At 39.7% G+C, this 14,798-nt stretch overlaps 1 protein-coding gene across 1 annotated transcript in view; it reads left to right on the top strand.

Annotated features, from left to right (window-relative positions):
- Positions 1-14,798, top strand: part of Prim2 (DNA primase subunit 2) — a 180,072-nt gene that overhangs the window by 120,563 nt on the left and 44,711 nt on the right. The window contains exons 9-10 of the mRNA XM_004668191.2: positions 1,069-1,141; positions 6,808-6,993. Coding sequence (XP_004668248.1) covers positions 1,069-1,141; positions 6,808-6,993 — 259 coding nt within the window. The remainder of the gene's footprint in view (positions 1-1,068; positions 1,142-6,807; positions 6,994-14,798) is intronic.

Here is a 14,798-nt window from a genome sequence, read left to right as displayed (position 1 = left end):
TGTTTCCTAATTTGTACCAGAGAGACATTCATTATAGGGAAGAGTGCAGTGAAGAGACAGGGAATTAAGAGTGCAAAGCTTTGTATCCATACTGTACTACTGTACTACAGACTTGCTTTTGGATTCTAATGTGTTTCTAATCCTTCTGTGCTCCAGTTTCCTCATTTACTAAGTGTAAAATAATTTTCTTTGGGATGACTGTAAAGATTTTATTAAAGAACACAGCTAAAGACTCCTTCCTTGTACACTGAGAACTGATAAATATTTTTAGTTATGATGAATTTTTAATTTCAAACATTATAGTGTGTGTGCATGCATGTGGAGGTCAGAGGACAACTTTCTGATTGGTTCTTGCCTGTCCCCTCATTGGAGGCAGGGTTTTTTGAACTTGATTCTCATTTTGTTCTTTGCTGAGCTCACCTGAAGCCTCCGGGAAATTCTCTTGTCCCTGCCTCCTATCTCACCATCAGTGTTAGTCTGGCTTTTTATGTGGGGCCTGGGGATCACACTCAGGTACTCCAGCATGAGCATTGAGCCCTCTGTCCACAGATCAATACCTAAACTATTACATATTTTCATAAACAGTGACTACTATATGTCAGGACTTTTAACAAAATTTATTTCATTGATATTCTTTAACACTGAAAGCAGGCACCATTATTTCCATTCTACACATAAGTAATGTGGGTACAGATGGATTAAATAACTTTCCCAGGACCTGCTGCTTAGTGCTTTTTTTTTTGGCATGGTTGCAATATTGTTAAGGGCATAAGTGATAAAGGCTTGAATTTTAGCAGTCTGTATTATGCTTGAAGACTAGAAGTAATGCCCTAGACTAGGAATTAGGAAATCCAGACTATTACTCTATTTTTGTATTATTTTTAGGTAAATTATTAGGTGTGTTTTATAAGATACACTTAAAATACCTGGTTATATGTTTATTGAGGGTCACATATAAAATGTTTTAGTATGACCTTAATCTTTATCAGACTAGAAATTATCTGTGATATGATCAAAAGTATTTTACAGATCTTAATATTTTGTTCCTTTTTTGTTTTTGTTTTTTAGTCATTCTTACACTGGTCAAGATTATAGTACACAAGGAAATTCTGGGAAGATTTCTTTAGATCAAATTGATTTGGTAAGTATCAAGTGCTTTTAAGACAGATTTTCTTCAACTAGAGATTTTTGGGAAGGTGGGAGAGAATGTTATTTCATTGCTTTCTCATTATTTTAGTTTTTTTATAGTTTTTAAAAAAATTTTGTTTTATTTTTATTTATTTATTTGAGAGCAACAGACAGAGGGAGAAAGAGGCAGAGGAGGGGGGGAAGAGAAAGAGAGAGAGAGAGAGAGGGAGGGAGAATGGGTGCGCCCGGGCCTCCAGCCACTGCAAATGAAGTCCAGATGCGTGCGCCCCCTTGTGCATCTGCCTAACCTGGGTCCTGGGGAATTGAGCCTTGAACTGGGGTCCTTAGGCTTTACAGGCAAGTGCTTAACCACTAAGCCATCTCTCCTGCCCTTATCATTGTTTTTTTCAATTTCATCTTGTGCATGTAATTTTCTTTTTTAAAAAATTATTTACTTTCATGTGTATGTGTGTATGACCATGCCAGTGCTTTTTCCTATTGCAAATGCACTCCAGATAATTGCTGGCTTTTTGTGTCCAGCTTATATGGGTCACTTGAGAATTGAACCTGGGAGAACTGATTTTGCAAAAAAGTGCCTTTAACTATTGACCCATTTACCTTGCCCTGATTTTTTTTTTTTTAATTTAGGAGAAGCAAAATTAAGGGAAAAATGTTTATAGTTTAGTAAAAACAGAATTTAATCAGTTTATTCCAAAGGGAAATTCTTTTAAGTAATGATCACTAGATATTATTTATGTGTTTATTTTTAAATACCATAAACATTGTGAGAAAGAAAAGTGAGTTAGTTGGCTACAACTGTTATAACAAAATACCAACTTAAACAACTAAATATTTATTTATTTATTTTTTTACCAACTACCAGCTAGAAGTCCAAGTTCAAGGTCATAGTAGATTCAATTTCTTTTGAAGCCTTTCTCCCTGCTTTAGAGATGGCTGTCTTGTGTCCTCAGATCATTTTTCCACTGTTGGTATACATTCCTAGTGTTTCTTTCTCCTCTAAGGATATACTTATTTTCTATCACACTCAGTTCTGATACTGTGATCTCATATTACCTTAGTCACTTCTTTCAAGGTCCTATTTTCCAGTAAAGTCACATTCCAAGGTATAGCGGTTGGGACTTAATGTGTCAATGAGGTACAAGACTCATTAGTAGCAGTCACCAATAATGTTAAGCAGAGTCTGCCATCTTTGGGATCCCTACATTAATGTGTAGCTCATTTTAGCTCTGTCTCATTTGTATTCTGTAACAGAATGAAAGAATAGTGCACTTTGATATACTTTGTTTTAGAATTCACTTTCATGCACAATAGAATTTGCACTCTATCCACAAAATAAAAAAGTAAGCCAGCCATAAATAACTTTCATTCAGAAATTACCAATTGACTTATAATAAATTAAAAAAATATATTGAGCTTTTAATGCTGAGAAGCAAAAAGTATGCTAGAGCAGAATAAATTGTTTCCTTTTTGAAAAATTATAATCTAGTACTTAACAGTTAATCTGCCTAGAAATAACAATAGCATTGTCTTTCTTACATGTTTAATTTGAAATCTGTTCTCAAGGGTCTGTGAATTTTTAGTTTCCTCTAAATAACTATTTTACTTATAGTACTCCTTTCTCCCACTTCTCCCCTTCCTCATAATTTCTTTATATTACACGAAGAGGTGGAAACTAATTCTATTTCTATCTCTAAGTGTTTTTACATTCACAAGCAATTATGTACTTGGTTACCTACTGTGGGAGTGCATAAAAATATAATCACTGATGCATTTAGCAAATATATATTGAGCCTATTAATTATATACTAGCCACTGAACAGTAAACAGAGGTGAACAAAACAAATTGTTCTTACCTTCATGGACCTTACTTTGGAGTATTATAATGTGTAATAATACAATGTAAACCAGGTGTGATGGCACATGCCTTTAATCCCAGCACTCTGGAGGCTGAAGTTGGAGGATTGCTGTGAGTTCAAGGCCAACCTGAGACTATGTAGTAAATTCCAGGTCAGCCTGGGCTAGAGCGAGATCCTGCCTACCCCACCCCCCCCAAAAAAAAATTCTGCTAAGTACTATGATGACCACAGTGTAGTTCTGTTTCTGGGACCCCTCTGCTATGTAATATAGATGATATATCTTTATTTGGATTGCTTCCTACTTTTTTTTTTTTTTTTTTTTTTGTTTTTCAAGGTAGGATCTCACTCTAGCTTAGGCTGATCTGGAATTCACTATGTAGTCTCAGGTTGGCCTTGAACTTGTGGTGATCCTCCTACCTCTGCCTCCTAAATTCTGGGATTAAAGGTGTGCGCCACCATGCCAGGCAGAACTGCTTCCTACTTCTATGTCTCTATTGTCTGAGCCTCACATCATCATATGATTAGCATATTTGCAAAAATTTGCATTTTCTCATTCCTGGTGAGGGTAGGGGGGAATGTCTCCCTTAGTCCACATGGCCACTTTCATGCCCTTCATAGTCAGAGCTTCAGCTCCATTTAAGCTCTGTGATGATGTAACAACCTTATACCTCCTTGTTGCCGACACCAACCTCTTATTCCTTGATGATTTTTATGCCTATCTAATGGTCTTTGACATTAGCATTATGCTCTTCTTGGCTTTTGCAGGATACTATGTGCTGCTCATACAATCTCTCTTTTTTAACTTTTTATTGACAACTTCCATAACTATAGAAAATATATGATTATAATCTCATCCCATGATCCTCTTTATTTTCCCCACCTAAATTAAATTCCCCCTCCACTGAATCCCTTCTCTCCAAATAAGCTCTCTTCTATTTTGATGTCATCACTTTTTTCTGCTAGTGTAGGTCTTAGGTAGGTAGCATCAGCTACTGCGAGGTCATGAGTAGCATGGCTGCTTTGTGTCTGGGAGGCAGTACTGTAAGCACTTCTTCCCTTCCTTTGGTCTTACTTTCTTTTTGCCACCTCCTCCTTCATTTTTAGTCATTTTCTTGGGTCGCTTCCATTATTTGGACTACTTTTAGGTCCTCTTAAGTGTTTTTCCTGCTCCCATTCTTATTTTCATGTAATCTGTTTATAGTGTAACAGTATTCTCTTTATCAAACCATCAAAACCCTCTAGGGTTCCATCATATTTGGATTGAGATCTGAACTCATTGCTTATAAAGCTTATTCACACATTTCAGTGTTGTCTTTTGCTTTTTTATGACTTATACTATTTTCCAGCTGCGTGGTTTCTTAGCATACCAAATTCATTTCTTCTCAGGTTTTTTTTTTTTTTTTTTTCCCAATTTTCTTACTGTGGACAGTAGTTTTGGATCCTCTCTTAGCTGGAGTCAAACTGAAATTATATTTTAGTAAAATTGCAATTTCCCTAGAGAGGCTTCTGGTGTCTCCCAGATAAAGGCACCTCATCCTAATCACACTTGATCTCATTTTATTTACAGTGCTTTGAAATCAGACCTGCCTTTTCATGCTCATGTTCATTGTCTCCTCACATTAGAATGTAAGCTCTTTTATTAGAACGTAACTCTTTGAAGATGAGATTTTTTTTTTTTTTACTTCTTTCTTTGGTGGCTGCTAGGGCTGCATATATAAGTGTTCAATAAATATTTGTTGATGGACTGCACCAAGGGAAGCTAAAATTGAATTGTGTCTTGAAGAATCAGTTGTCTGTGGCTAGTTGGCACGGGGGGAAAGGGAATACTAGATAGTACCAGAGGATGATGAACTATGAAACATGAACCTGAGATGGTGGACTAGCAAGTAGCCTTGTTGGTAAAGTAACAGATTAGCTCCCCACCACCACCAGGGCACCCCCATGGCATTTTGATTTATGCCTTTCTTGGAGTCCTCATAATACATACTATATGTATATGTAAAGACTATATATATGCATAGTATAAATTTGACATAGCATTGGATTCACTTATTGCTATTATTATTTTCCTTATTTGAATTGAAAGGAAAATTGTGTCTTATTCATCTTGTTTTCTAAAATTCTGAATAAGTATTTATTCTAGCATATGTAATTGAAAAGGTATCAGTCATCGAGGGGGACCTTTTTGCTTATTAACAGAGCTGAATGCTTTTATTTATTTATTTTTGATTAGGTAAAATAGTCAAGTAATAGCATGAAAGAACCAAAGGAGCCAGTGAAAATGAGCCAAACGGCTTTTAGTGATTCATCAAGGGATGATAGAGATCTGAATAAACTAGTGTGGGAATAGAAAATTTTAGCTCTTTTGAAAGGATAAAGAGAAATGAGATGGTCACTAGAGGGAATAGCAAAGTCAAGGTGAAACTTGTTCTTTCTCACAAGGCAAGCTCTCCAGGGAGCAAATGAGGCCCTGAGGATTCAGGTCTTGAAATGACATATTTGAGGACAGTAGAGGGAATGCAACTGAAAAATTAAAAATGAGCAGTGACATTTTATTTTTGACACTAAAGGAAAGACCTGCATTTTTTTTAAACTACTGATGAAACACATTTGAATTTTCCCTCCACGTCCCATTTCTCTTATTTTCATCTGCTCCTCAGCAATTGTACTTTTAGACATTTATCTCAGGAAAATAGAAACTTATGCTCACACAAAACCTTTTCAAAAGTGTTCATAACAGATTTATTTAAAACAAAATGTTGGAAATAATTTAAGTGTTGTTCAGGGAGCAAATCGTTACACGAATTGTGTTACACCCCTACTGTGGTAATTAAAAAGAGAAATCACTTTAGTTGTGAGAACTTAGATGACTCACAAAGGAATTATGCTGAGTTTTTCTCTTTTTTTGAAATCCTCCAATGCCGTGTAGTGTGTGACTTTATTTAGGCAGTATTTACAGAAGTTGAGAATAGTTTAGTGGTTTCCAGGGGCCGGGAAACAGGGAAGGGGTGATGGAGCAAGGTGCACAAAGCAGGAATTTATATGTAAGGAAATAAGAAGTATCCCTGTGGTGATGGGATTATTCTGCATGCTGGCTCTGGTGATAGATTTGTGAACCCACTCATGTAATAAACTCACACAGAACTAAACATTGTGGGGCTGGAAAGATGGCTTAGTGGTTAAGGTACTTGCCTACAAAGCCTAAGAACCCATGTTCAACTTTCCAGGTCCCACGTAAGCCAGATGCACAAAGTATTACAAGCATGCAAGGTCACATGTGCACACTAGGTGGCACCTGTACCTAGAGTTTGATAGCAGTGGCTGGAGGCCCCGATGTTCTAATTCTGTTTTCCTCATTCTTGCTTTCTTGCATTAAAAAAAAAAAAAAAAATTCTGCACAGAGACAGTGTGAGTATAGATGAGAACATTCAGGAAAGTCCAGCAGGTTTTGGTTGTCATGACACACTGTAATTTTGTATAGCTTTACTTTAAGGGAAATTGGGAGCATGGTATCTCTTTGTATTATTTATTACTAGAACCAACTAACATGTGGTTCTGTAATTATCTCCAAAGAAAAAAGTTTAATTCAAAAAGGAAGTAGGTAAAAAAAGAACTTATTACCATCTAACCTTATGTATTTAAAATATTCACTACTTAATATAAAATATTAAGAAAACTTCATTTACAATCACAGTAATATTTCCTTATGGCTTTTTATAAAATTCTGACTTGACTGAATTTAAAAACAAAACAAATATAGGGGACTGGTAGTTTTTAACATTGGCAAAACTTATTTTTTTAGCTTTCTACCAAATCCTTCCCACCTTGCATGCGGCAGTTGCATAAGGCCTTGCGAGATACTCATCATCTTCGTCATGGAGGCCGCATGCAGTACGGCCTCTTCCTGAAGGGCATCGGCTTAACACTGGAACAGGCTTTGCAGTTCTGGAAGCAAGAATTTATCAAAGGAAAGATGGATCCAGACAAGGTGAGTTGGAAAACTCAGAACAATAAATGAAATTTAATTTGGTCTGAAGTTAGGTATATTTTTAATTAACTAATTTATTATTATTATTATTTTTGGTTTTTCCAGGTAGAGTCTCCCTGTAGCCCGGGCTGACCTGGAATTCACTATGTAGTCTCAGGCTGGCCTCGAACTCATGGCCACCCTTCTACCTCTGCCTCCTGAGTGCTGGGGTTAAAGGCATGTGCTACCACACCTGGCTATTTTAAAAATATATAGAAATATAGTTGAAGGGGGGCTGGAGAGATGGCTTAGCGGTTAGGCGCTTGCCTGTGAAGCCTAAGGACCCCGATTCGAGGCTCGGTTCCCCAGGTCCCACGGTAGCCAGATGCACAAGGGGGCGCACGCGTCTGGAGTTCGTTTGCAGAGGCTGGAAGCCCTGGCGCGCCCATTCTCTCTCTCTCCTCTATCTGTCTTTCTCTCTGTGTCTGTCGCTCTCAAATAAATAAAATTAAAAAAAAAAAAAGAAATATAGTTGAAGGTTCTCAAGGATAAATGGGCCTAGTGTTATGTAAACAGAAATTCACATATTAATCTACTAAGTGTTAAACAAAAGATGAAGAAAGGTGTCTTCTCCTTTTTAAGTATGCTCCCAATAGCATTTATATGTCTGAAATTTTGCTTTCTGGGTTAGATTTCAGTTAAGAATATTTCTGTGGCCAGGCATGGTGACACACATCTTTAATCCCAGCACTTGGTTGGGAGGCAGAGGCAGAAGGAGCGCTATGAGTTTGAGGCCATCTGGGACTACAGGATGAGACCACATCTTGTAAAAACAAAAACAAAACAAACATACATAAGATACATCTGTATGTATGCACATACACACATACGAAGTTACTTTGAGAATTGGAAGGTACTCTGAACAAGTCAAGGGAAAGCAACTTGCAATGTTTGGTTTAGCTGACACAATTTTCTTAGAGTAGCTTTGGACAGCAACTTTATGACCATAACCCGAGGAGCTGCTTTGAAACCTCTCCATAGTGTTCGTACTCATACAACTCCCCGTTTCTTTCTTTAGTAATGCCAGCTTATGATATTTTCATTGCAAATATGACATCAGTCTTACTTTGTGGCATGCACTGTGATATGAAATGAATTATATATTGTTTATTTTGTGATTTCTTTCTCCCTGAAAAAGATTAATCATATAATGAAGAATACTTACCAACTAAACTTACACTTAAAAAAAAATCTATTCATTCATTTATTTGTTTGAGAGAAAGAGAAAAAAAAAACGATACAGATACATACACACATGTACATACACATACACGGAGGGGGGGGAGAGAAAGTGATGCAGAGACACACAGGCACATAAACACACACACAGAGAATGAGTATGGGTGTGCATAATTTACTAGAGGATAAGGAATTTCACTATTTAAACACATCTATAAGGGACTGGGAAGATGGCTCAGTGGTTAAGAGTGATGGCTTTCAAACCCTGCCATTCTATTTCCCCAGAACCCTCATCGAGCTGGATGCAAAGTGGTGGGTACACCTGTGGTTTGATGCAGCAATGAGAAGCAGAGTCAGGAGAATGCGAAACTCGTGGGCTGGCTAGTCTGACATTCATTTGTAGCCTGGCATTTCAAGAGACAGTGCCTCAAAGGTGGTAGGGTACAAACACCATCCACCTGATCTGCACATATGCCTACAAATAAACACTGCCCACCCCCACCATTATGAATGATCTCAAAGAAAACCATTTGCTTTGGTGTACTTTGCTTCCAGAATATTAACTACATAATCTAGAGATTTTATTCTAGATTTAATAAAGTTGTATGAATATTTATGACAGATTAAAATTTCGGCAATATGGGCCTATGGAGATGGCTCAGTGGTTAAAGATACTGGTTTGGTAGCTTCCAACCTGTTTGATCTTCCTTAGCACCGACATAAAGCTGGACACGAAGTCACAAAAGTCTATAATTCCAGTACACCCTTGGCAAAAGGAGGCAGACCCAGGAGAATCCAGAAGCTCACAAGCCATCTAGTCTGATGTATACAGTGGCAAAATAACAAGAGAGACCTGGTCACAAAGAAGGTGGAAGGAGAGGATGGACACCCTGAGGTTGTCCTCTGACCTCCACACATGCAGCATGGCAACATGTGCGTGCGCGCGCGCGCACACACACACACACACACACACACGAGTTACAAAACAGTTTTTAAAAACAATAAAGTTTCAGCGCACTCTTCATCAGCAAGGGGTAGAGCCATCTTAACGTCACACTTATAATATGATTCTTTGATTTGTAAATGATTTTTACAAAGGGTATTTAAAGGTTTTTCAGAGTATGTACATATGTGTGCATGTGTTTGTGTGTTCATGGTCGTGCAAGTCCACATGAGTCTACAGTCACGGGAGGCCAGGGAACAACCTTGAGTGTCATTCTTCAGGAACACCATCCACCTTTTTCACGACAGCTCATCTGGTTTGGGTCTGGAGCTCACAGTTAGGCTGGACTGGCTGGCCAGTGAGCCCCAGGGAACTGTGTCATACATGCCCAGTGCTAGGATGACAAGCATGTGTCACCATGCTCGACATTTTTATTGGGTTCTGAGGATTATGCTTGCAAAGCAAGTGCTTTACCTCATCTCCCTGTCCTGGTGTTTGAAGTTCTTCGAGTGTCATATTTCTTAAATAATTTATTTGATTCCTGAAATAAATGCAACTGTCCTATGTGCAAATAAAATGTACTTACATAATTATAATAAAACTCCATAACTTTTTTAAAAAATAAGTTTTTTAAAGTTAGTTTATTTATTTGCAAGCAGAGAGGGAGGAAATAGAGAGTGGGTGCACTAGGGCCTCCAGCCACTGCAAACGAACTCCAGACATGCGCTCCCCCTTGTGCATCTGGTTAACATGGGTCCTGGGGAATCAAACCTGGGTCTGTTGGCTTTGCAGGCAAACACCTTAACTGCTAAGCCATCCCTCCAGCCCTCATACACTTTTCTTAGTTGTAATTATAATTTATTTGCTAGTCTACCTGAAGAAAAACTTTACCTTGTATACAAGAGATTAAATTTATCAAACTTTTTATTTAGAGGATGAGAAAGCTTACCTGTAAAGCATACCCTTTCACTAGGACTTGGCTGTGAACTGTCTCAGCCACTGCAATTGCACTGCAGAGTTCTTCTATGAGTGCACAGCAGTGTGTTCCGTCAGTCAGATTGCTTGCAGCATTAATCTCAGCTGCTTTTGCTTGGCTGTGTTGGACATTCAGCAAAACAAAAGGTCTAGTACATGGTGTCATAACTGGGTCAAGGAACACTTAGCACTGTTTAAAAAGCTTGTCTTTTGTTCCAGAATCTGACTGGTAGTATGACTCAGAGCAGACTTACATTGTTAACCTTTGCACCAAGGGATTAAACAATTCACTTATGAGTTGTGAGTGTATATTCAGGTCCACAAGTTGTGTATTAAAAACTTTTCACATGAAATTGATGCAAACTCAGCACTGAGAGCCAGTGTTTAAAGTATTACCCTTACAGACATCCAGCACCATCCGGTGGAGCCACTGCAGTTCTTCAGCTCTTACTTGTTCTTTGTGTCTGTGAGCAACATGAGTGTAATGACTTGTCCCCTGTCAGCAGTCCATGCTTACATTTAACCCCCTCGTACATGCCAGGACCAGTAACTGATAACTGAAATGTGAATCTTCAGTATACTCCAGTATTGATTCTGTGAACTGTTGGGGAAGCTAGGCTGGGCCTGGAATATTCCAAGCTTGTTGCCTTTGACTGCAAGCAGCATTTTTGCTTTATGCTGGAGTGTTTTTTAAATACTATCTTGATACAGGGAAATTTGGGGTCAGAGCACTTTCTGGAACCCCAAGTCCTAAGTTCCTGTCAGTAAATTAACCAGAGAATTGGCAATCCAGACTAAAGAAAATGATTTTTTTTATTCACATATCACCAGGATGTGAGGGAGGGAAAGGGATGAGGAAGGGATGGTAAAGTGGGGAGCAGAGAGATACACCACATCCTCCAGGAGCCCATGTAAATGAACATGGACCTTTGATAAAAAAAAAAATATGTGGCAAGAGGTTTCAAAAAGATGTGTGCTGGGCTGTGCCCTGGCCAGCGGGGAGTCGAACAAAGAAGCGAGGTGAAAATTAACCTGAATGAAACAAGGCAAACAGACATAAGAAGGAGACCATGCTAGATGTTTGTCACGGCCTCGAGAGTTTATTCTTACACGTAGGTTTATATAGGGTTGTAGGGAGAAGGAGATGTGGTCAGGGCAAGGAGTTGTAGGGGGGAGGGGACATGGCCAGGGCAAGGAATTGTCAGGACACCTAGAGGGGATGTAATTAGGTGTTCATCTAATCTTGCCTCACTAGCTTAACATCCTGACTGCACCAGGCTTCACATCCTGACCATAAACTGGCCTTTTGCAAAAGATAAGATTCTGTAAGCAGCCTGCTGACCGGTTCCAGAAGTACCTAACAGAAAGCTGGATGGATCAGCTTTCTGAGTAATGAGTCAGCTTATGAGCAGGCCCAGGCAAAATGGAGAGGCTTTTGCTCTATGGCTCCCGACAGGGCTGGAGAGATGGCTTAGTGGTTAAGCACTTGCCTGTGAAGCCTAAGGACCCTGGTTCAAGGCTCGATTCCCCAGGACCCATGTTAGCCAGATGCACAAGGGGGCGCATGCGTCTGGAGTTCATTTGCAGTGGCTGGAGGCCCTGGCGCACCCATTCTCTCTCTCTCTCTCTCTGCCTCTTTCTCTCTCTGTCGCTCTCAACTAACTAAATAAAAATGAACAACAACAAAAAAAAAGACGTGTGCTTCCAAAGAGATTAAAGAGTAAAAAACAGTAATAAAAATGTTCCTTCCTACCCTGAAAAAAGATAAATCTTACCAGAACTAAGACCCACGTGTAGTGTTGTATGCTCAAGGGCCAGAGAGGATAAGGAACTTCTCCATGGGCCCAGAAAGATATATCTTAGAGTCTGGGCTCAGCACAGCTGCACCAGGTATCCCAGCCACCAGGCCTGTGCTCAGAGGAAGAATCCACTGACACCTGGGTAGGGTGCATGCCCAAGAGAGGTCTGATTGGGTGACACAGACAGAAGTTGAATTTCTCAACTGAAGCTGGTGAGGTGAGCTGAGATAGATGGGGCATAGGTGTGGTTAGAGTGTGACATAAGATTGTAAGATCCCTCCATAGTCCAGAAACTGTCTGTCTAATATGGTCCCCCACAGTTTTATATGACATGAAAAAGGTTGTAAAGAAGTGGTATAGAGGACAAACTTGAAGTCAGACTGAGTTGATTTGTTTCTGTGGTACACAAGCCGTGTGACCTTAGCAGTGTTAACCTATATGATACAACTTCTAAAACTATCCATGTATAAAACACAGGCCTCTGTAGCCACAGGCAGGAGTTATTACTAGTTGGAATAGAAAATAGTTGTAAACAGAGATTAAATGGCTTTACTACAGCATTATTCAAATTGCATTCTTTATGTAAAAGGCCTCAAGGTGCAATCAATAAGATAATTAAAATACATAAAACTGTAGAAGTTACTAATCATCATAAAATTGTTTTAAAATAATGTTTAAGCTTCAACTTGTCAGGAAGGGCCCATTACTAATGAGACATCTAGGCAGCTGGTTACATTTAGTCCCCAGTGAGGTAGCAGAGTGTGGTGAATGCTGATGCTTAGCTCAGTTTTTCCTTTTTCTACAGCTCACAAGGACCTCCAGCCTACGAAATGGCAGTGCTCACATTTAGGGTGGGTCTTCCCACCTCAGCTAACCTAATCTAGAAAATCCATTAATCTAGTCTGGAAAACCCTTTATAAACAGACCCAGAGATTTGTTTCCACAGTGATTCTAAGTCTTGTCAAGTTGTCAACCAAGATTATCCATCAGAAGTCTTCTCCTCATCAATGTGATATGAATGTGTCACTTTTGAGCCATAGCCATCCACTCTGTTCCCACAGGTTCAGAGTCTTATAATGAAAATGTATTCAGTACATCTCTGGAAGTCTCAACAGTCTTCAACAGTCCCAACACTGTTCAAAAGTCCGAATTCTGTTCTCAAGCAAAGCAATTGTTTAACTTATGGCTCCTGTGAGGTAGTAAATAAGTTACATTCTTCCAGTAGGCACTGGTACAAAGTAAAGCTCCCCACTGTATAGGGAGGAATGATCAGACCTCAGTTAGACTAAAATCCAGCAGGGAAAACTCTACATCTTGTAGGTTCATGTCTTGAACTTGTGATGGAATCATCTGGGCTTGGGTAGCCTCACTCCTCTACCTCTGTTGTCTGATGCACTCACAGCCTGACTATTGGGGGAGCTCTACTCTGAACTTTAAGCTTTCCTTAGCAGATGTCACATGGTATTGACATTTCCGACATTCTGTGGCTGCCATTTTTTTTTTTTTTTTTTAATTTGCTTACTTATGAAAGAGAGGAAGGGAGAAAGAGAAAGAGAAAGAGTAAGAATGGGCACACTGGGCCTCTAGTCACTGCAAACTAACTTCAGACGCATGCGCCACCATGTACATATGGCTTACGTAGGTCTGGGGAATGGAACCTGGGTTCTTAGACTTCGCAAGCAAGTGCCTTAACCTCCAAGCCATCTCTCCAGCCCAGGGGCTGCCATTTTAATTTATGATTTACCTTCATAGCTTCACACAGTCGTTTGGCAAGATTCTAACACTGCCACAGATTGCCTGCTGTCAGTGGCTCTCTGGAACCATGTATAGCTCAAGACTCCATAACCCCCTCAATCTTGCATTTTTCATGCCTCTAAAACTAGGATGGTGTGGGTGGTACTGCCAAGTTCTGCTTTCTGCTCAAGATGTAGCCTGGCCCATTTCAACCACAGCTGCTGTTGCCTTGGTTCTTCTTTTCAGATGGGTTGGCATCTTACAAGTTAGAGCCTTCAGTGCCTAGGGTTTTGCCCTCTGGGCATCTTTTTTCTCAGTATAGCACAGAAGTGTTCTTTTCAGTGATGCTGATCTCTTTAACAATCACAGCTGCTTCCTCTGCACCAATTGAATGTTCCTGTGTTGAGATTCCCTCCACCGAACAAATTAGTCATTACTCTTAATTCAGTCTCATTCAGGTTTTTTAGGACATGGGCAGAATGTTGCCAAACTCTTTTCTAGCCTGTAGCATGAACTGTCTGCACCCTTGTCCTCTGGGAAAGCTCATGAGCTGGGCCTCCATTGTCCATGCTTCTCTTGGCATTCTTGTCTTCCATGCGCCCGCTTGAGAATGGTGCATTAAGCTCTGCTTACAGTAGTCAAGGTCTTTTCTAGACCAGACTTCCAAACCCTTCCACATCACTCCGACAAACCAACCCAAGAAGCCTACAAGCCTCACGGTTAGTTTTGTCACAGCAGTGGTACCTACCTCCATACCTTGTGTTTTTGTGTGAGCACTGGGCCTGGTATTTTATGTGAGTCCTAAGGATCCGAACTCAGGTTCCGCTGCTTTTGCATCAACACCACTTTGGCCAGTGTTTTCCCTAAAAATGAATTAAAATTTCTTCAAGTCCTGGGAAAGAAACTTTACTAATATTCCCTCAAGTCTTCTGCCCCAAATTTTGAGAGGTAAGTTATTTCTCCATGCATAGTCAATGTGGTGGTGTGATTCAGGTGTCTCCCATAAACTTAGGTGTTCTGAATGCTGGGTTCCTAGCTGATGGAGGTTTGGGAATTAACGCTTCCTGGAGGCGGTGTATTGATGGGGAGGGCTTATTTGTGTTATAGCCAGTTTCCCCTTGCCAGTGTTTGGCATA

This window comes from Jaculus jaculus, chromosome 8 (genome assembly GCF_020740685.1).
Source record: "Jaculus jaculus isolate mJacJac1 chromosome 8, mJacJac1.mat.Y.cur, whole genome shotgun sequence".
NCBI lineage: Eukaryota > Metazoa > Chordata > Mammalia > Rodentia > Dipodidae > Jaculus > Jaculus jaculus.
The sequence above is the reverse complement of the archived record's forward strand: the minus strand, read 5'-3'. Positions and strand labels throughout refer to the sequence as shown.